We start from the raw sequence: 23,165 nt of genomic DNA, 5'->3' as shown, positions 1-23,165 counted from the left end.
CCCTTTGGATAGAGCAGTGGCACTTAGCCGGTCTAGGCGCCCATGTCCACCCGGACGAAGGCCTAGACATCCACACCACAGACAAATTAAAGCCATCATTGAGCACCACAAGAGACAGATGCCGAGACGCCTCAGCCATGCAGAGATACACCTCCCTAGAGAACAAACATATCATTGATGGAGAGTTTTCCTTTCTCTACTCTCACTTTCAGATCATTGACATGTTTCCCTTTTATAGGACACTATTTCATTTCCTTTTCAGTCTTATAGGCATGTTTTTCATCTTTTTTCTCGTTCCAGATGAGAAACACACCATCATTGTATGTACTGCTTTGGTCTCATAGGCCACATTGGCCTTTTAGAGACGTTAATATACACACACACACACTCTCTCTCTTTTTTTTTTTTTTTTTTTTTTTCGTAAAAGGTAATTGTATTAATTATGAAGAAAGTACAAGATTACACGATTACACGAGTACAAGAGGCACGAGGGCCATAGGCCAACGTGTGGGAAATCCCCGGACTAGGGTACTAAAAAGTTACACCAATCATGGCAAGGACCCAGAGGCAATTGCCAAATGCCAGGAATACAAATCCTCCCGAGGGAGCAAGTCAGAGTGCCTGATGAGATCTAGCTGCCAATGCAAGAGCCCTTTAAGCCTTGCAATATGTCGCGGTACATTAGAAGCCGAATCAAAGAGAAAAGCATTTCGGGTGGTCCAAATGTGCCAGCATCCCCAGTATCTGAAAAAATGGAATAAGATCTTCATATGTAACGGTGGTGGTGTGGGATACTTCGGGCGCACAAAAACCCAATCGAAGGGAGTCAGTGAAGACCCCACCACCGCGTGCCAGATTCGTGACAAGAGTGACCAGATATTCTTGGCGAGCGGGCAAGAAAGAAAACGATGTCGGGCCGATTCCGCCGAAGTGGTGCAGAAGAAGCAAGTGCCATTCGAGATTCGACGCTTGGAAAGGGCCGAGGCAAGAGGAAGACCACCAATCATTACCCGCCACAGAAAGACCTTGCATTTGAAAGGTGTCTTGTTCTGCCATCCCTCCATCAGCGTTGCCTGCCACCATGACAGTGATTTCCGCACACACACACACTCTCTCTCTCTCTCTCTCTCTCTCTCTCTCTCTCTCAGTTTCTCTCTAGGTTGGGAACACATGCGTGCCACTCTAGTACTATAGAACAACAACAGCCCCGCCCCATCTAAATGCATGCCCTAGAGGAGGATGAAAGTCACATCAGAGATGTCCACGAATGAAAGGATGTCATGGTAGCATATGGTTGCCAATGACTGTACATGTGTGCTGAGTTGGGGTTCAGTATAGCAATAATTTATCCACTAATACACTAGAAATAGCCATGCCAATAAAGAACTGGATGTGCTCTCTGAAGTGCTCACAATCACTTATCCATCTACATGAGTAACACCGAGGGAATACTGCAACAACACATCAGCATAGCGTAGGTGGACCACCACCAAGGCTGACAAAGAAGCATATCAAGGATTCTCAACCAGCACCATAAACCATGGTCCTTTAGGAAAGCCTCCAAAAGCACCAGAGATGTAGAAAATTTCTGATGAGCTGAGGCTGTGGTTTGAGTACCAAGAGAAGAACCTGTAGCTAAGACCAGGTCTTGGAAAAACTGTTAGCCTGTAGAGATAGCCTCGAAGGAACAAGGTTAGGACATGGTGACTCGTGAGTGATAGGCCATCAGATCAAAGTGCCACAAGGAAAGAGGATGTGCAAGGAGATGGTGAATCAGAGTCACCTTAGATTCTCGGAGGAGCAAAGGGCCAACAACAATGTCAACTACACACAATGCTTTTCAAACTAGTCCAAACATGGTACAATGCGGGAAAAACACACACACAGAGGAAACATGCATATGAGCAATTGTTAAACAGTCTCCACGTGAGCAAGCATTGACCCTCGGATGAATACAATTTAAGGCAATCAAAACACATAAATGCAAGTGTAAACCTGTGATAATGCCATCGTGGCATACCACTAAAGGCAGTGCTAGTCACGTAACAAGACAGCATAAACACTAGAAATAGGGTCAGGGGACAAGGGCAAGGGATGGCCACAATCAGGGGATCAGCCTTCAGGATAGGGGGTGTGAGAACATACATGAATAATAGTTTACATTTCATAGTCACTAAATGTACATGTGATCTGGTGGGTGGATGTGTACTACCACAAAACATATGCATTTGCATGCACACACGTATGCTTTCCAGTTTGGAAAATTGTGCGTGTGATGTGGGCTGATTTGGTACAACTCCATGTGGGAGTATGCTGATTTTGTATGTGTGTACATGTGGCAAAAGGTGAAGTAACAAATATTATTAGGATATTAAACTACTTGGAAGAAGAAAGGCTGAAAATTCCATCTAGTCCCTTGTCAGCCATCCTTGACAAGGGGATGTGGTAGGGGATGACCCGGATGAGGGGACTGCTGTTAGGAACAACCTGTATAACACACACTGTCAATTTGCCTTCTTTTTGTTGTCAGGTCTGTTGTCATCTCCACATTATGTGACCATATATGAGTTAGTGGCTATCACTTATAGCAGGATCTTTCCTTTGAAGAATGATCCCATCCAGGTGTGCAAAGTGTTCAAGTTTGTCCTTCAATCCTCAAGATCCCCCTCCAAAATGAGTGCATCATTAGCCAACCTTCTCTAAGCCTTGTCTTTGAACATCCTAAGGAAGGCCATCTACTTATTGGTAGCGAAGGTTGGCTATTTTGATAAATTACTACAGACTCATCAATGGTTGCTTTAGTGCATCACTAGATGAAAGAAAAGAAGTTGTAGGTGAGGGTTGAGGGAGGTATGGACCATGTGAAAAGGAGGGAACTGTGCAGGAAGAGCAGGGAATTGTTCTGGCAGGTTCTTTTGGGTGGAAGGGGGACCAATGTGTAGAGCTCTAACACTACCCTTTCCTTGTATGATTGCTTTTTAAATTCTATCTTTTGTTGCTTACTGTATTTGGGTTTTGTTTCTTTTGTGAAGTGCTCTAAATCTGGCAGGGGAAAATATTGACATGTGGCACACTTATAACCTGCCACCACACGCTTTTCCCACAAATGGAATTCTGTTTAGAGATTTTTTTTGGAATTTTCAATTCATGTGTTGCTCACACTGCTTGCTTCTATTCCTGTGTCTACTTCTGATGTATAATAGTGGTTGGATAAATTTTGCCACGATCATTTGCTCAAATACTGAAGTGGATATTTAGGTTTATGAACCTGTTGAAGAGGGTTCGTATATTAAGATGATTGACATGGTTAGTGGTCAGGGAGGGCAATTGCAGGTATGTATAATGCACTGTACTTGTCCATTGTGAAGTCAAACTAAAAGTTTGATGACAGTGCACTACGTTGCAGGCCAAAATTTTAGTGTATAAGTTTTAACTTGTAGTCTTTTCTAAAGCATCTATTTCGCAGGTTAACAACATAAGTGGGTACCTACCAGGCCGCATAGTCTTTTTCTTGGTGAGTATGCTGTTCAGCCACAAACATTTGTGACTATATGTGCTCTTGAGTTTAAGTAATTGGCATCACATTGATGAGGTGCTGGGTTGATAAACTTTGAGACTTCTATATTTTCTTTCGTGAATAAGTTTATATTAATGTATGGAAATATTTACATCAGGCCTTCAGGCCAACCAAACAGAATGGATACAACTCTCAAATCAGACTTTCTGATCAGCCATGAAAATCATGTCAAGGACAAGTCAAAGCCAAAAGCCTACTAAAACATAACACACAAATATCATGCAAGCAGGGCAATTGGAGTAGAGCGAACAATGTGCAGCCAAGGAATAGCCATATCAGGAAGGACTAGGTCTGCTGAAATCATGAAAGAAATCTGCCATAAGAGTAATCCTCAAACACGGGCCACATGACCACGAACGCCTGAGACTGAATAAAAAATAAAGGCATTATGGGTATGCCAAATGTAATAATGGCACTAGAAAGTGGAAAAGGTAGGGATGATCTGAATGCAAAGAAGACAATGAAGGCATCTTGCGCAAGACCCAATAATGGATGGGCATTTTCTGCGGAGTCATTGAGGTCCATACACGGAAACACAGCTCCAAATCTGTCTTGCCAAAGGGCAAGACATGAAGAGATGAATTGATGTCTCATCACAAGTAGTGCAAAAGATACAATGGCCCCGTGAGATCATGCCGAGCACGTAGGACATCCGCGGTAGGAAGTCTAGTGATAAGCACCGTTCACACAAAAACTTTCCCGTGGTAAGGAATCTTGGACCTCCACAATTGAAGAAGTCTATTCTGCCACTTCTCTTTGCTATCCTAGGTATGCTAGACTTTATTGGCTTTCTCCATGATCCATCGCTTGTCCTCTACCATCTTGTGGTAGATTTGATTAGGCGACCTTTTTAAAAAATCATCATGTTTCATAAACATCCAATCTTGCCAAGTAAAGAAACGACTATGAAAATATAAGAGGCCTCATAAAATTCACCACATGCCGCCATGATGCCCAAATAACCATGTGACCACAGGAGATACCGGTCTCCTTGATAAAAAATTTGCAACATTAGTCCAAGGATGACTCTACACACAAAGGGCTTGCAAAAGTGCCATTCTCAGAGCTATCATGTGAAGATGAACATCCAATAAAGTAGCTCCCCCCAACCATTCCGGAGTAGTAATATGCTGCCAAGATATGCACACATGACCCAAATGATTGCATTTCTTTTTCCAAGAGAGACTTCTTGGTCCAAGGAAGCAAGGGTAAGAAATAAGAGACTACACTAATCATGGTAGATTGTGCCACTTTGAGCTGTCAAGACAGCCTTGAGATTTTCAATATATAAACCTATTGTGAATTCGGGAGGACATCCAATCATGCAGTGCTCCGGGAGGGACATCCACACCAATGGGGATATTCCAAGTGTGGGGTAATGTCTCCTTTGGAAACTACAACTCCCTCAAGCCCAATTCTTGCAAATCTATCTTCGTACAAGAGACCAATGTTGATATTTGAGCATTAATATGAAGGCTTGAGGCCAAACCACACAGACTCCAAACTGCCATTGCTTGATTGACATTAGTTTGTTGGTCAATCTTAAGAAACATAAAGAAATCATTTGCCAAGATTGACCCAAAAGTTGAGAACCAGTGGAAAGAGATAAACCAACCATATCTCCATTCTCAGCCAATCGATCCAACAAAGAAGCATGGGGGGAGTGACCAATGCAAACAAAGGATTGACAGGGCATCCTTGACAAAGAGAATGAGATAAAGCAATCTCGTTTGTAACTCCCCCATTAAGCGCATCATGTGGCATTGCATCTTGATTAATAGTGTCAATAAGAGAACTCATGTGGGGTACAAGGCCATGGTAGACATCGATTGCTGCATGAAAGACTAGCTGATATGATCAAAAGCCTTTTGAATATCTAATTGGATCATAATTACCTATTGGCCAGAGGCTTTGGCATAATCAATCCCCATTTGAATATTCAAAATATTATGCATGATGTTTCGTTCCTTAATGAACTTGTATTGACAGAAATGGGCCTCCATTGTTTTAAAGCGGATGGGGAAGGAACCCTGGGCACTAGATGAATATATGAAAAGCATTGATTGGGATCTCCATACGTGTTGGGAAAGGTGGATCAATGGATCCTTAAGCTATTCCACATTGGCTGAAAACAACTCATTAGGGAGGCCATCCCAACCAAGGCTTTTCCTACGAGGTAAATGGCATAGCACTTTCTCCACTTCTTCCTCTCTGATATCTACTTCCATCAATTCCCTCCATTCAGGCTTGACTTGATTTTGAAATAACCTCACGTTGTCGAAAACTGGAATTAGAATAGAATTAGAAATAACCTCACGTTGTCGAAGTGCGTAGGGCTGAAGGTCACCATAGGGGTTTGGTAAGAAAACTGGACAAGATAGATGGAGATGTGTCTTTATGAGATAAGTAGATTACAGTGAATGTTTGAAGGTTCAAGAGGAACTTCACGGTCAATCACAAGGGTTTGAGAGAGAAGAATGTATGGGGATTCAAGAGCTTAGACTTCGGAGATGGTAGAGATGAGGGAAGGGTTGAAGGTTTCAAGCCAAGTTCTTGAAGATGTTAATAGAGCTTCCAATTGCATGTTCTTAGCAAAGATCACAAGAGTATTATCTCATAAGTTTTAACTCAAATCAAGCTTGTTTTCTTGACTGTAAGAGCAATCACAAATTATAAAATCAAGTACAATATGCTGTAATGTATCATAAACAACTCTGCATCCCATCATTCATACATGATGTCATAGTATGAATCAACTTTGCATAATTACATTCAATGTAGACTGTTAGGGACAAAAGCTTATGAGTCAATTACAAGGCTTGTAGGGCAAAGAGACTTGCTTCAAGAGAGCTTAAGAAAAAGCTCCTCTTAATTCAACTCAAAGCATCTATGAATGATCTACAAACATTGCCTTGCCAAAGGGGCGCATAATACTTGCATATTTTGACAAGATGTCTTCTGTAGAGTAAGAAATGAATTAAAAGAACACTGCTGAAGATATCAGCCTCGAATTAGCCCACGGAAGAGAAGGGGTTCGAAGAAATGGAAGACGTAGAAGAATACTCACAGAAAGAAATAGAAAATGTATAATAATACTAACAGAGATGAAGCCTGTCAGTTTGTTCCTACATTATGAGAAGACAAAACTCTTGTAGACAAAAACGTGTATAAAATAATACTTTCCTCTATGCTGCTCAGATCGCCAATCTGATGCTTCCATTGGCTCTGAAAGAGGGGTAAAATACTTGCACGCCTGGCCAAAATTCTGCTAGATCACTCCTTCATCTCCCACTTCGGAGTACTGTTCATTGCCTGAAAACAGCGGTTGCACATCGTGCGATTTCACGAATCTTTCTTTTTACATAAAATCCTCTCAAATTAGCTGAAAGCTACATGCTTTCTTTTATATGTTATCATAATCTGGAAGTTGTCTACAGTTTTATGGATTTTTACAAGAGATAATATCTAAAATATCAAAAATTGGCTAAAACTTGTCCAAAAATCTAATATTTTTGAACCATGGACATTAACACTAATGTCTAAAATGACATTGGCTCTCTAAATCAATAAGAAAGCCACACTCTAGATTTTTTTTACATGGTGTGGACGTAGCCCACGACATCCACCCTCTCCTAACCTGCACATCCTCTGGCATGTGCCAAAGTCTTTACGGATCTACAATGTTAGAAGAAGTATTTTCTGCCATGTCAATGTTTTCATCTTTTGCCTCTTCTTTTTTTTCTATGTCTTCATGCTCTTGAATTATATCCAAGTCTTCTAACTCATATGTTGAACTTTCTCTTCGTTTGAAGAGCTTGATTCTTTTTCCAGCTATGGGTATCTTCATGTTTGTTCCATCCAATTCAGCCAATGAATATGTAGCATTGTCATGAATGATCTTTACCACATACGGGCCAAACCAATGCTTTACCATCTTCTTAGAAGCATTGTATTGATTGTCTAGGTTGCTGTCATAGACAAGCATCCATCATTTTCTTGAATTGCTCTTGGCCGAAGTTGATGTCGCGTATCAAATCTTCTTTTGTTATCTTGTTGTCTTTAGCTTCTCAATGCTGCTTGAACATCTTCAGGCCTTCTTTCTAGCTGCCATATGCGTAAAGTCAATATCTCTTCTCTACTGATGCCTTCCTCCTAAGGTAGAAGACTCCATGTGAGAATAGATTATTCAATTGGCATAATTGGTTGTTGTCCATGCATAAGTTTAGCTGGCATATAGCCAGTCACTGTACTGTGAGTAGTCCGGTCAGCCCATAATGTAAAAGGTAGCATTTTAGGCCATTCTTTGATCTTTCCTCCACAAGACTTTGCTAGAGCTTTGAGAATAGACTGGTGCCCTCTCTCACTTTTCCCATTGCCTTCAGGGTTGTAGGATGATGTTAAAGCCAACTTAATACCCAATTGAGCAAAGAAGTTGCGTGCCTCATCAGTATCCGATTCTTCTCCTCTATCTACAGTTACTTTACCTACATAACCATATCTACAAAACACTTTTTCAAGCAAAAAACGATAAACAGCTTGAGTGGTCTTGGTTGTTAAGGCTTTGCCTTTAACTTGATTGGCTAGATGCTCTCTTGCAAGCACTAAATATTTCATATTCCATATTCCTGTAGGCATAGTTATAAGATCAATAACCCATCTATAATGTATAGACAAAGGATGAGTTGGTTGTAACCCATCTCGATGCTTGACCATAGAATACATCTAACACACATAATAGGTTTCAACAAAATGTGCTATGTCTCGATACATGTTTTGCTAACAATATTTTTCTTTGACTTTACTAAAGGTTCCCCATATGCCTCTATGGCCAGCTCTTAGGCTTTCATGAAATTCCTTCATTACTTGTTGTTGCAATATTTTGTTACCTAAAACTTGGACATGTGCTCATTTCTTCTTCTTTATGTACTTCCATAGATGCCTCTCTTTAAGAAAAAAGCCATAAGTTTTCCTCTTAATATGCTTGCACTCTTCATTAGTCCAAGTCTCCTTCTTCTTCATTGTGCTCAAATATTGGCCAATCTTCAGCCAATCTTCTTCATAATCTTCTTTAAGGAAATGAACTAGAACTTGAGCAATGCAATGAGCATGCTGGCTTCTAGTTGACCACCCTTCTTCCATAGATAAATCTTTGATCTTTGTTGTTGTATGCTGATTTACAGTAGTACCTTTTCCTGTTCTTATTGTACTTAATGCTATACCATTAAAAAGATCAGCTTCACCTACAAGATTCAGCTTTGGGTTTGTATATGCAGCAACTGAAAAGGTACTTTCAACAGCCATGGAATGAAATTCAGCAAGTATAGATTCTTCAGCTTCATCTTCTTCCATCAGCTCTTCTTCATTGTCATATCTTACACGTGATAGCATGTCAACATCTGGATTTGCCTTTCCTGCAATATGCTTTAATTTGGGGTTGAGAGATTTAATATATGCAATCCATCTTAGCATAGCAATGTTGGGTGTAGAGCAGTTTGCAATCATGCCCAAGAGTAAAAGACAATCAGTTTCTACCACTACAGAAGCACCTATAAAGTATTCATGATCACACTTTAATGATATTACAACTCCCCACATTTTCCTTTTTACTTGTGCATACCTTCTTTGACGTTCATTGAGAACCTTTGCTCCAAAACGAATTGCATACCTATTACCTTCAAAGTCTTCTTGGCCAACAGCCCATCCTATCCCAATGGGACTTGTATCCACAGTAAAGATGATGGGTTGACCATTTGAATAATCAGCCCTTTTGAGAGTGGGGGCTGAAATTAACAACTTCTTTAGTTTGCGTACAGTGAGAGTATGCTATTTCCCCCAAGAGAATCTTTGGCCTTTTCTTAATAATTGATAGATTTTCGGCTACATGAGCAAAATGTGGTATCCATATGAGATAGAATACACATGCGCTAAGAAATTTTCTCACCTCTGAGATACTTGTGCATTTTTCTTGCATTCTGCTGATGGTATCTATCTTGATTGGTGAAGGTTTACGTCCGTAGGGGCCACACAGATGTCCGACCACTAGGACTTCTTCTACTCCAAAAATTGACTTAGCTCCAGAAAGGGTAAGATGTACCTCTTCTAGCCTTGTCAAAATCATGTCACAATCATGAATATGGTTAACTACAAATGTCTTGCAGTCATCTTCGTCAAGCTCCTCATTCTTTTCATTGACTTCACATCCCCTGATAGGTACATTATCAAGAAATGGAAGAGTAAGTTGAGGAATAAAGTCCCTTAAGACTTTGTGCATGGTATTCATTAAATGGGCTATGGAGTTTGTTGCATCTTGTGGTAGAGTGCATATGCGGACCAATCCAAGAGGTGTCTTCATTGTGGTAATGTCTCAGCTTTCTAATGAAAGGTGAAATTAGTCACAACCTGAATATAGATCGCCCATAGAATAAATTGCTCTACCTGCAAAAGCTTCAACAAACTTGTCAACAATTGGACCCGAACCAACATTTCGGATTGTGACATGATTAATAGGCTGTAGATCTTGGATAAATCGTAAAGATCCATTTTTCTTGGGCACGATAAATTATTGATTTGAGTAAGGTGCTGAAGAAGATTCTAAAATCTTCATTTTTGATCTTTTCATTTAGAAGTTCCAGTAATTTGGACCAAGGCACATGTGGGACCGTAAAAATGACCATAAGAGCCATAATATTTAGATTTACACAGCCTCTTTCACTTGGTTGAAATGCAAAAGCTTTTTCATTTTTCATTAGCATTTGTATAAAAGAGTGTTTTTCAACCGGCGGTGAAAGGAAATAATTATTACCTATTTTGAGTTCTTTTATACTTTCAGATGTGAACTTGCAACCAATGTTGGAAAGATCACGAAGACTTGGCTGATTTGTTGTCCTATCAGCCAGCCCTTCACTTTCAGGAGGCAGTGGGACTTCCACAAGCTTGACTTTTTTATCCACCATCTTGTATTTTGTCTCCACTTGTGCTTTATCTTTGTTGAGTAAACCAATGTCTTCCTGCTCAATAAATTCTTGAATTGTTTGATAAAAATCCAATGTACATACTTCTATGAATTGATTTTCCATTTGATTTTTTGTATAAGCAGTTGCGTACATTTCAGTTAATGTGTTAATAGTAATTAGTCCAAAAAAAAAACTCAAAATACCTTCATTTTCAGCCATCATGTCATAAGTTTTCAGCATCCTTTTTACATGACATAAATATTTTCTTTCAGCTTTAGTCATGGTTGGAAGAGACTTATAATAGCCCATACTATTGGTTGTATATGCATATAGATTTGCTAGAGACATAGTTTTTGGGGCATAAGGAGGTTCAATCTTTTTACATGATGCACTGCCATAGCCTCCTTTTATAGCAGTGCAGCTTGAAAACCCTTGAATTCTCGGGTATTAGGAGGCACAGGATAATCACGCAGTCGATCTCTGTTTCGATGATGGTTAATACACACAGTAAGAAATTGGACAGCTTGTTTATTATCCTTGCTTTGGATTCAAGCATAGGAAGAACTATCTTCAAGAGCTTTTGTTTTCAAGCGGGCTTCAGAAATGTAAGGTTTCCCAAGAATGATAGGGTAACTACAAGAGTCTTGAACAAAAAAGTGAAAATTGTCTTTTATGTCTCCAATAGTTACCTGCACATTAGGACATGCAGCATAGAACTCTCAAGAAGAGTTGTTTGCAGCTCTCATTCGCCAACTTGGATCAACATCTATGGGCCATCTGCCACTTTCATAGAGACTTCTTGCCATGACGTTTATCTCCGAGCCATGGTCTAAGAGTGCAATACATGATGTTTCTTTTTCTCTAATTTTGACGACTATCTCCGTTGTTACTCTTGCCCAATGCGGTAGTGACTGCTTGGAATAAACCGAGCCTCTTCCTCCTCATGCATGTGCTGTAGACGGTCTTCTTTTTCAGAGGTGGGCTGCCCAATTGGTTTGTACTAGCTGACCATTACATTTTCAGCTTTCACTTCTTTAATTTTTACATTCATGCTTTCTTTATCTTCAACTTCAATTGCTACAATTAATTCTTTAACTGCTTCAAGATGAATTCCTTGTGCAGTCAACTTCTTTTCATCCTGCACAAAAACTTAAAGAATTTGCGAAAAAACATGCACTGTTTCTTGAGCTTCATTACCAACATATTGTCTTTTCCTTTTGCTTACATTAATACTTACATCATGGAATTCACGTTTGGCAATTCCAAGAATTTCGCCTTAGGTGAATTCAATTTTGCTTCCTAGAATTCGTTCTTCTAGGACTCGTTTGAGATCGGTTGCAGATTCTATGTCAGACTGCAATTTGTAGCTTGGCTGCTTGTCTTTCTTCTTTCCTTCGGTCTTCTTTATTTGTGGCATATCTTCCATCTCTTGAATTGGGGTTATATTTTCAGCAAGCTTTGGTTGTTCAAACATTCTTCTAGTTACCCGTTTCGGAGGGCCAGGAGAGGAAAACCCTAGTTCATCTTCTCTTCTTTTCTTGTATTCAATCAAGACTTCTTTATGATTGATGTTAGTCAAATGTACAAAGGCGGAATAAGAACCTACCGGTTATTTCCAACCAGTTATTACTCGAATGCACTGATTGGCGTTAGCCAAATTTTCTTTGGCTGCTTTACCATGTTCCATTTGATCTAGTGCATGTATCCATACTTTAGATTGCACATTAGCTTTACATGCTTTCGAATTTGATTTAGTTGGTTCAATTTGTAGCCTATAGGTAGTTGTATCAATTGCTGCGTAGGCATTCTTTATAGCTAAATCTTCTAATTTTTTCTTCAGTCCACCATTGTTAAAAATTGGCTCCAGTGGAAGACCAGTTTCAGCTACATGAATTTTTACGTCTTTCCAAAAGACGAGCTTCTGTGCTTCAGCCTCACGGAAGGCAGAACACTCCCTTTTGTCATGTTGTTGACTGTCACACCAAGTACAACACCTCTTAAAGCCTTCTCTCATGGGTCTTTGAGTTGATGATCGTCCTCGTTCTTCAACTTTGACATCCAGCTTCTCCACCTTGGAACTAATTTTAGTAAGATTTAGATGAAGGTCACACATGTTTTTAATGAGTTCATCCATGACATCATTTTTAGAAGCAACAGAAAAAGAAAGAGTTGGTTGATTAGTAAAAGGAATAGGGGATTGTGAAGGTGGAACAAGCTCCATCAATGGAGTTGTTGAAGTTGAAGTAGAGCCCAATCTTAGTCACATCCGCTCTCTTTGAGCAATCATGTTAACTGCATCAGTAACATTTGCCCATGTAGTCTTGACTCTTGATTTGGAGGTAGTATCTTCTAGACAATCAACAAGCTTTTCTTGCAGAATGGGATCTGCAGCCTTAAGGAATAATTCAATCTTTTGACCTTTCATACTTTGTTGGTCTTCAGCTTCAAGTTGTCCAAATTTACTTTCAAACTCATGGTATAAAGCTGTTGCAGCTAAACCTTTGTTGGGTTTCTCAACCCAATTAGTGAAACTTTTCTTCTTCATTAGGTTAGAGTCTTCTAAGAAGAATTCTTCGCGTAGGGATTTTTTGAATGCAGTTCAATCCGCATCTCACTGAAAAAGACCATGGATTCTTTTTTGAAGACCATGCTTGGCTAGTCTGGCAAAATAGCGACTCCATGCATGTTGCGATATACCAAAGAAGAGCATTTTCTCAACATACAAGCGAATGAAAACAGAGACATTTTGACCATTAAATTGTTTTAATTCCCGCCCAACTTCCTCTAGGTCCTTGATAGCTGTGGAATCAATCTTCTCTTCGTCTTGCCTTTGTTGTTGTTGTTGTAACATTTGGATTTATTGTTGCTGAGTCTGCTGCAGTATGCATACCAATTATTGTAGAGTATCTCCTGAAGAATCCTCCATCTTAGAGTTCTCTTACACCGACCTTCACGTCGGATTTACCAATGTCACAGCGCGTAGGGTTGAAGGTCACCATAAGGTTTTGGCAAGAAAACTGGACAAGATAGATAGAGATGCGTCTTCAAGAGATAAGTAGATTACAATGAATGTTTGAAGGTTCAAGAGGTACTTCACGGTCAATCACAGGGGTTTGAGAGAGAAGAATGTATGGGGATTCAAGAGCTTAGACTTTGGAGATGGTAGAGATAAGAGAAGAATTGAAGGTTTCAAGCCAAGTTCTTGAAGATGTTAATAGAGCTTTCAATTGCATGTTCTTAGCAAAGATCACAAGAGTATTATCTCATAAGTTCTAACTCAAATCAAGCTTGTTTTCTTGACTGTAAGAGCAATCACAAATTATAAAATCAAGTACAGTATGTTGTCATGTATCATAAACAACTCTGCATCCCATCATTCATACATGATGCCATAGCATGAATCAACTTTGCATGATTACATTCAATGTAGACTATTACGGACAAAAGTTTATGAGTCACTTACAAGGCTTGTAGGGCAAAGAGACTTGCTTCAAGAGAGCGTCAAATTGAGTTCCTGATAAGGATAAGTTACCACAGTCAAGAAATAAGAGAAAAAACTCCTCTTAATTAATTCAACTCAAAGCATCTATGAATGATTTACAAACATTGCCCTGCCATAGGGGTGCATAATACTTGCATATTTTGACAAGATGTCTTCTGTAGAGTAAGGAATGAATTAAAAGAATACTGCTGTAGCTAATTCTTTGAATATGGCTGGAGATAGCAGCCCCGAATCAGCCGACGGAAGAGAAGAGGTTCGAAGAAATGGAAGATATAGAAGAATACTCACAGAAAGAAATAAGAAATGTATAAGAATACTAACAGAGATGAAGCCTGTCAGTTTGTTCCTACATTATAAGAAGATAAAACTCTTGTAGACAAAAACGTGTATAAAATAATACCTTCCTTTATGCTGCTCAGATCGCCAATTTGATGCTTCCATTGGCTTTGAAAGAGAAATAAAATACTTGCATACCTGGCCAAAATTCTGCCAGATCACTCCTTCATCTCCCACTTCGGAGTGCTGTTCATTGCCTAAAAACAGCGGTCGCACGTCGTGCGATTTCACTAATCTTTCTTTTTTACATAAAATCCTCTCAAATTAGCTGAAAGCTACATACTTTCTTTTACATGTTATCATAATCTAGAAGTTGTCTACAGCTTTATGGATTTTTACAAGAGATAATATCTAAAATATCAAAAATTGGCTAAAACTTGTCCAAAGATCTAATATTTTTGAACCATGGACATTAACACTAATGTCTAAAATGACATTGGCTCTCTAAATCAATAAGAAAGCCACACTCTAGATTTCTTTTACATGGTGTGCACGTAGCGGCACGACAACGTGGACCCAACAAGGATCTAAGTATTCAAGGCACATCTGAATGATAGATGTGGGCTAAATAACCATTTCCCCTTGCTCATTCATCAATTGCACAATATTCTCCTAGGCATATTTTTGATGCAAACGGGGCCAAAAGTGACGAGTCCATCAATTATTATCATGCAACGCATCCAAACGAGCCACCAATCGGAACTTAGCATATTCTTCCTCTTGTAGAGCTTGAACTCTGCATTTTAGCCATTTGGAACATGTGGCCAAGTCATTAGAGCTGCTGTTGCATATTGAGTGAGTGTCCCAACAAAGAGTGCAAATGCTGCAATTTAGCACAAAAAATAGAGGCATGTTGAATACCATACTATCGGGACAAAACACGTGCATTATTCCTTAAAATAGGTCATGCATCAATACCCCCAGATAGCACTTGCGTGAAAAACTAACCAATCAACTGCTGCACGTACCCAAAAAACTGATTGTTCAATAGAAAAGACCGATGGAAATGTAAAGGCGAGCGGGTGAGAACCTACCACGAGCATTGGAATCGAACGAGTGTTGAGCATGGTGTTTAACCACGGAAATCCAAGGAGCATCCTTGGATGCCTGATCTTGACATGTAGAATGTGACTTAGCAACAAGCCTGGTATGAAGTGATTTTGTATTAGCATTTCTGTGCAAACCCTGAAGTGAATCTGATGTAACACTATTTTTGTTCCCATGACAGCCACCACAGGATCACCATCCGGTAAAGAGCTTGCTTTTCCGTCATTCGCACATGCATAATTGTGCATGAGATTATTTGTGCTAGCAAGCATATATTGAAGAGGCTGATTAGTCTGCGAGGAAGGGGTACAGATGGCCTACTGAGACATGTCACCTTGGTACTTGTATCCTTGCTTCTGCAAAGGAGGGCAACCACCCTGCTGCTGGGGTTCCAAAAGAGTCATGTCTCTAGGTTCCTTCAGTATCTTGCAACATTTGCCTGCTTCATCGTCTTCAGCATCTCGGGAATGTCCTCAGCCTGAGGCCCCTCATCCCCATCCAAATCATCTTTACTGTCTACCCCAGCCAAGTGCTGATTGAGAAAATCCATATCGATGCCACAAGAGGTCTCCATCACTGCCCCTATATGGCACTGCACTGGACTGACCTGAATCTCTCTCTCTCTCTCTCTCTCTCATACACACACACACACACACACACACACAGATGTGCATACTTCCCCTGGAGATCTGCTGGTCAATCAGCCTTCATTCTGCATCTCTGCATGCATGCTGGTTCTGACTCCTCAGAACTTCCACGCAGGTCAGTAAATTTCCCCACACAGGTCTGCTGGCCTTCAGAACTCCCCATGCAGGACTTACCACCACATGGGTGTGCAGGACTCCCAACTCTGGCCTTCAGAGCTCCCCACGCAGTCCTGCAGGTCTCCTTGAAGTACACACAGGCGTACTTTAGGTCACACAACCAGGCATGCAGGTTTTATGCACTGGTCTGCAGTTGACAACCAGCACTGCAATCAGCCCATTGAAGGAGGAATGGAATAGCCTTTATAAAAAGATCTGTCAAAATGTCTTCTGAACAACCAGCCCAATCACAATCCATGAATCCATGCATAAGTGAAGAAACAGCCTTGAAGAAAAGGCTTAAATCTCTTGGTGTCCTTGAGGTAAGTCAAGATACTCTTCACTCTTTGCCAATGATTCACAAAAGGGCTGTCTGTTATGATGCTTGATTGGGCAGCTGAATACTTTGTTATTGATGAAAATATGCCCCCCTCAATGGTGACAAATTAGGAAGCCATAGGCGGGTGAAGAACACCAATATAAATGACAGCAAGTGTCGAGAGAACTGGAGCACCAAACGAGGGTGAAGCATGCCAAAACAATGAAAGAAATTGGCTTGGCTTTTGGACCAAAGAGTCTATAGGCTTTGAAGGATAAGCCCAAAGCCTGAAGCAAGCCTGCTTTTGACAAAGAGACTCCGCTCTCAGCTCAACCCATAGACCAACTGAGTGGTCCTTCTTCACTAGTAAGATGGTTAGAGATGCAATCTATAGATTACAAAATGGGAGGGCACAAGATGAGGATGCTAGTGGCAGAGCACTTCTCACATGGTGCATACGACACATTGGCACCCATGTTGGTAGGTATATTCAACAAAGCAATATGTGAGGGATTCCTAGAAATATGGTCAGACCATACTATACTTCCACTCTTTAAGAGTGGCGACCCTTTGATTCCTAGTAACTATATGATCATCATGATGGGCCACACATTAGCTAAGATATGTGGATCGATATTGGGGTGTGAGCTTAGTGCATGGGCTGAGATGCAAGGCATGAGAGCATAGGAGAAAGCTAGTTTTAGGCATGTATACACCACATTGGGTCATATTCTCAAACTCAAGGCAATCATTGAGGATGCCAAGCTTGCTACAAGAGGATTTATTATTGCTTTGTGGATTTTCACAAGGCATTGGACTTAAGTACCTCAAGCATGTTTCATGGAGAGATTGCAGGAGATTGGAGTACTAGAAGGTATGCATTGGGGCATTTATACATTGTACGAGAAATTGATAGGCCGTATGTGGACACCTAGGGGGATGTCTAAGAGGATCGACAACACCATAGGAGTAAAATAGGGATGCCCACTTTCACCCACGTTGTTTGGACTATACATAGATGAGGTGTTTGACTACATTGATAGAGGAGGTGGAGCTGGAGCTAGCCTATCTCGAGTGTTAATATCGATGCTATTATACGTCGATGATATTGTACTCATTTCAGACTTGCTAGAGGGCTTACAACATCACTTGGATGCACTTTATACCTTTTGCAGAGAGAGATCTCACAATGAATCTTGGAAAAACCAAAGTCATTGTATTCAACACCTTAGCAGCATGGATGACCTGGTCTATGTATCAATTCACATTCGGGGGAAATGTAGTGGAGCATGTGAGAGAATATGTATACTTGGGAGTCACTTTCGTTGGCCTGAGATTTTCATTGAGGGGGGTAGCTAAGGTTCGGTTGGTATGAGGCTATGTAGCACTAGGGGCCCTTGAGAGCCAGTGTGCCCATATACAGTTTTAGGAACCTCACACTAAACTATGGTTGTTTGACACACTAGTCACACCTACTCTTTTATAAGGAGCGAAGGTCTAGGGTTATAGCCTATATCACAAACGATTGAGCTTGCTTGTTGACCAGACTAGCCCAGAGAGAGACCATTATGATGGTTGGGACTGCATAGAGAGATCATTGGTGATGATGATATCTTGCATGATCAGGAGTAAGTCCTCCACCCCACTCCCTATCATCAGAGGTAGAGTTAGGGGCGTCACCTATGGTTGTGGAGACACTCTTTAGAGGAGTGACTTTCTTACACCGGATATGAGAGCTCTCATGCCACAAATATCCCAAATTGGCATTGACTTCCTCCACATAGCTAGTAGAGGCAAGCGAAAGGGATTTTTGGTACTCACAGATGGCCGCTTGGATGAGCTTACTTGGGCTAGACATCAACTAGCTTCTTCCCTTCAACTATAGCTTGGACTGTCCTACACTTTCTCTCAGTTGATTTGAGCTAAATTCAGTCATTATGGCCGATGTCCTGAGAGTTGAGACAAGGAGGACCAGCCCACTGCTCCCTCTAGGACTGAAGATGGAGTTTTACCGGACACTTCCTAGATCTCTCTGAGGATGGATTTATTGTCCAATCACAATATATGGACACACACCTCTCCCACAATATGTAGGCTGTTATTGGACAGATGTGCACCTTCTCCCGTTAGTTGAGGATAGAGATAGGTAGGTGGACAGATATTTCAGCAGAGGATAGGATATGCCAGCTTTGTGAGAGAGCTTGAGACAGAGGAGCACTAAATATGTAGATGTATAGTGTACTATGACATACAACGAAGGTATCACTACCTTCTCCATGAGGGCTTTGGACCTCTTCATCATATCATGGAGTATGAGGACTAGAGATGTCTCGGGCTTTTCCTCCTGAAGCTCCAAAGGTGCCGCACAACACTACTATGAGATAGGAGACTAGCTTGCCTAGAGGGACCTAGGCAAAGAGTAGTGACGGCTTTCTTTCATAGATCAAACCCCACATGTACTACTAGCTCAACAGACAAATCCATCTTGCTAGACTACCCCTATTCCACACTATAGAGTCAAACTAGACAGGGCCATTGCACTTTGTGGAGCATAGCGACCTCAACCACGTGGCCGATGACTGAGGGGCCCATACTAAAGTCAAATCAAAGCCATTATTACCAGATATAGGAGACTCACCCCTCCATACATCAGCATGACAGCTGTGGATCACATCATGGTTGGGATCATGCATTGGTCTTGACATTTAGAGAGGAGCCACTATGGCTAGACATTTCATACATTCCATTTTTTAGACATAGAGATCTTTGGATGTTAGCCTTATACTAGGATGCATTTTTCTTTCATTTTTCATGATGAGATAACATTGGACAAATATGTACTTTGGTTTTGTCTCACAGGCCACATTGGCCTTTTGTAGACATTAATATATCTTTCTTTCTCTCTTTCTCTCTCTCTAGACTTCTATATTCTAGGGACCAATCTAACAAGCCCTTCTTCCCATGAAAGGGACATGAGTCCTTGGTGCAAAGACTGATTTATCACTGTGAGTTGTGATACATTTAGAACATTCAAAAGTACAATGATGATACCCTCTAGAATAGCGAGTCTAGGAGCTCTATCTCTTCTATATATTTTATTCCAGTAGAGAGAAATATTTGTTATTTTTTAGGCATTTTAAGTAGTAGAAGGGTCGTTTTCAAGGACATACAAAAGTAGATACTAGCCTTTCTCACTCTCTTAAAGTTGATGCGTGCATTACATTAAGTTCACTATGGAAATCATTTTCCCAATCCTTCAGCTAACTTGGCACATGCTCTATGGTAGATTTTGTCAAAAGATGACGTAGCAGTGAGACAGTAGGGTTTGCGAGGAGGAACACGGAGTGAATCCGGTAAACATGGAGAAGAGAAGAGAAGAGAAGAGAGAAGAAACTCTAATGAATGGAATGATGAAGTTCTGAATCATGGAGTGAATGTGATATAAGGGAACAAGGGTGCCATAGCACAAGGAAGATGATGATGACAGCTATGAACCACAAACCGCAATGTCCTCCTGAAGGGGTGTGAGGGTAGTGGAGAGGTTGGAGAGAAGAGGTGACGGATTGAATGAATCAACCGTAAGGAATGAATGAGAGAGTGGCCTATAAATAGGCACAGTCAGTCTAGGGTGGCGCCCCTTTTTGGGGCTGCAAATCCTAAATGCACAATGCAGAAACGCAAAATGCAAACTGCGGGTGAAGGGTTTCTCAACACCCCCTCTCAGGCCCAAAAAGGGAAACAAGAGAAGAGTGAGGTGGAGATGAAATGCTACATGCTGAAGAATGCTCATGTAGCAGGTGCCACTTGGACAGTGTCCCTTGTGGGGAAATTGTTCACTTGCCCAAGCGCCTTAGTACAAAGAGGATGAAAACATGTAATGCATAGGAGGAATGTCGAACTTTGTGTGGTGCCAAGAACCACAAGGATATGCCCGTACTCAATCTTGGGAGTTGGCTCCATGCTGACCAAGGGATGAAGAAGATTGACCTTGTAATCTGAGAATACCACCTGAAAGGAGACCTTTGAAGATAGTTAGGAGATAGGATGGGCTGTAGAACTTGAAACTCAACCTCGGGAGAGAAGCCGCTAGCTCCATGACTCCATGTTGGAAGGAATACAAAGGCCTAGCCACCAAGTCATTGCTGAAGATGGAAGGGCCCCGATCTAGGTAGATCCTCTAGATCTTGGGTATGAGTAGAGGAAATGACTGCTCAAAGGAGAGCCACTCCTCGAAAGTGAAAGGTAAAGATTAAAAACGCAAGAAAAACCAACAGTAGTAATCAATATGCTGAAATCAGCTCCGAACAATGTGTGGTAGATTGGAAACAGGTACCAAATTGTTATAGACTGCAATGGCCAGCTTGGACCGTGATGTCCTCCGCATCCGGGGTGTGGACAGCAAGCTGGAATACCTGAAATCTGCAAAAATAACATTATTTTTGGAATGGAGAGTGATCAGCAATAGTCACTTTGTTGTAAACAGCTGCAAACTGCGGATGGAAGGTTGGAAACAGGTGCTAGACTATAGATGACAGCAAGGGACAGCTAAAACTGTGATGTCCTCCGTGAAAGGGGTGTGGGCAGCAAGTTGAAAACACCTAAAACCTACCAAAACGAGATATTGATGTAGTGGAAGAAGAAGAGAAGTGGAGGTTGAACCCGCCACCAGTCTTTGCCATCACTGGAGTGGAGGATTTTTGCCGTTGTTTGAGCAGAGCCAAATCTGATACTATGTCAAAAGACGACGTACCAGCGAGACGGTAGGGTTTGCGGGGAGGAACACAGAGTGGACTCGGAAAACATGGAGAAGAGAAGAGAAGAGAGAAGAAACTCTGATGAATGGAATGATGAAGTTCTGAATCATGGAGTGAATGTGATACAAGGGAACAAGGGTGCCGTAGCACAAGGAAGATGATGACGACAGCCACAAACCACGAACCACGAACCACGAACCACGAACCGCAATGTCCTCCTGAAGGGGTGTGAGGGTAGTGGAGAGGTTGGAGAGAAGAGGTGACGGACTGATTCATTGGAGAGAAGAGGTGACGGACTGAATGAATCAGCCGTAAGGAATGAATGAGAGAGTGGCCTATAAATAGGCACAGTCAGTCTAGGGTGGCACCCCTTTTTGGGGCTGCAAACCCTAAACGCAAACGTAGAAATGCAAAACACAGAAACACAAAAAACGCAAACTGCGGGTGAAGGGTTTCTCAGCAGATTTTTGGAACTTTTATGCAGACATTCTTGGAGGAGGACTCTTCCTGTTATTCTTCATGATAGATTCCCACTGAGAGATTGCTTGGAAGCTGCTTGCTGGTTTTTCAGCTTTCATGTATGTCAGATGTGGTCCATACTGCCTGATTCATAATTTCTTATGGTTTGGTTTGGAGGGGTCACAAGATTTCTGAGGTGAAGTGGCATCCAATACGATTCGGCACAGATCAGAGGGAGGCTTAGGGATCATTGTCTAGAGTGCCAGATTTAGGCCTTGCCAGGCAAGTGGATGGTTCATGGCCTTACACCAAGTGGACAGTGTTGGAAGCTTCCATTGGGAGGGTTTGCAATAATGCCACCCCTTCTTGAGAGGCAATTGGTGGCCTTCTCTGCTATGAAAATTTACATCAGCAGTGACTACTCTCCTTTCTGTGTAGCCCATGTGGCTGACAGTTGATACTCAAGGCATTGGAGCAAAATCCCCCAAGTTGTCTAGAGCGGTTTGATAGATAGTGAGTAATCTGGAATAAGAAAATTAGGGACAGGGATGATTTCCAGCTTGAGTGGGCAGCCTTGGAGGTCGCTCCTATCTGTTCCATCAGAATTTGGAGGGGCACCTAGCAGCTAGTAGATGAGGCAGTTCTAGAGCAGGTTGTGGGGAGACGAAGAGGGGAGGGGCTTGCAGGTTATGATGTTGCAATTTCTTAGGAGTGCCTTGAATAGCTTGGGAGGAAGGAGATCAGTGGGGCTAGTAGGCTAGAGAGTTGATGCTGTGATCCCTTAGGAGTGTCTCTCCCATGGACTGTGGCATTATAAACTGCTGGACTGATTATCCTAGCAGCCTTGTATAGGACATCTCCCTTGAGTAGAGAGCCATATGCCTCTCTTATTTTCATGTATTGGAATTTTGTAATGTTTGTATTGATGATTATCAGTAGGTGCCATTTAATAGAATTTCGTAGAAAATTTGACGACTATGTTGTGCACCAAGTCATTTAGTCAACAAGTTCTTGGACCTTCTTTTCAAGAGGGGTCAGGTATGGCTTGTGAAATAGAGCCTGTGTATTGCATTGTGTTCACACTGTGATTAAAATTGTTTCCTCTCTCTCAAAAGACAATTTATGATGGTACAAATGATTCTAATTTCAGGTGAATACGCATATCACACCAAGGCCAATTTTACTTACACGGCACGGAGAAAGCCAAGATAATGTAAGGGGTCGCATTGGGGGAGATCCTGCTTTAAGGTACTCTCCTCGTTTTAATGAGTAGGTGCTTTACTAATAGTGTAGTTATTACAAACCATAAAGGAACTTCTGGTTTACATTCATTGGGTTAAGGTAGCTGCAGTAAGGCAGAAAGTGCTTTTGAAACAAATTTTGTGGGTTTGCTTTGAAAGCGGCTAGTATTTATG

General features: G+C 41.3%; 1 protein-coding gene across 3 annotated transcripts in view; it reads left to right on the top strand.

The window, feature by feature from the left end:
* The window catches only part of F2KP (fructose-2,6-bisphosphatase), an 85,658-nt gene that overhangs the window by 50,981 nt on the left and 11,512 nt on the right, over nucleotides 1-23,165 (top strand). For all 3 annotated transcript variants that reach the window (XR_015691608.1, XM_087682953.1, XM_087682954.1), the window contains 3 exons: nucleotides 3,259-3,333; nucleotides 3,467-3,514; nucleotides 22,901-22,998. Coding sequence is in view for 2 of the 3 variants with exons in the window: in XM_087682953.1 (XP_087539079.1) it covers nucleotides 3,259-3,333; nucleotides 3,467-3,514; nucleotides 22,901-22,998 (221 nt within the window). In the remaining variant the exon portion in view is untranslated. The remainder of the gene's footprint in view (nucleotides 1-3,258; nucleotides 3,334-3,466; nucleotides 3,515-22,900; nucleotides 22,999-23,165) is intronic.

Source organism: Lygodium microphyllum, chromosome 8, assembly GCF_053477565.2.
Source record: "Lygodium microphyllum isolate KBCC chromosome 8, Lygodium_microphyllum_v1.1.10, whole genome shotgun sequence".
Lineage (NCBI taxonomy): Eukaryota > Viridiplantae > Streptophyta > Polypodiopsida > Schizaeales > Lygodiaceae > Lygodium > Lygodium microphyllum.
This window is presented reverse-complemented; position numbering and strand designations above follow the sequence as displayed.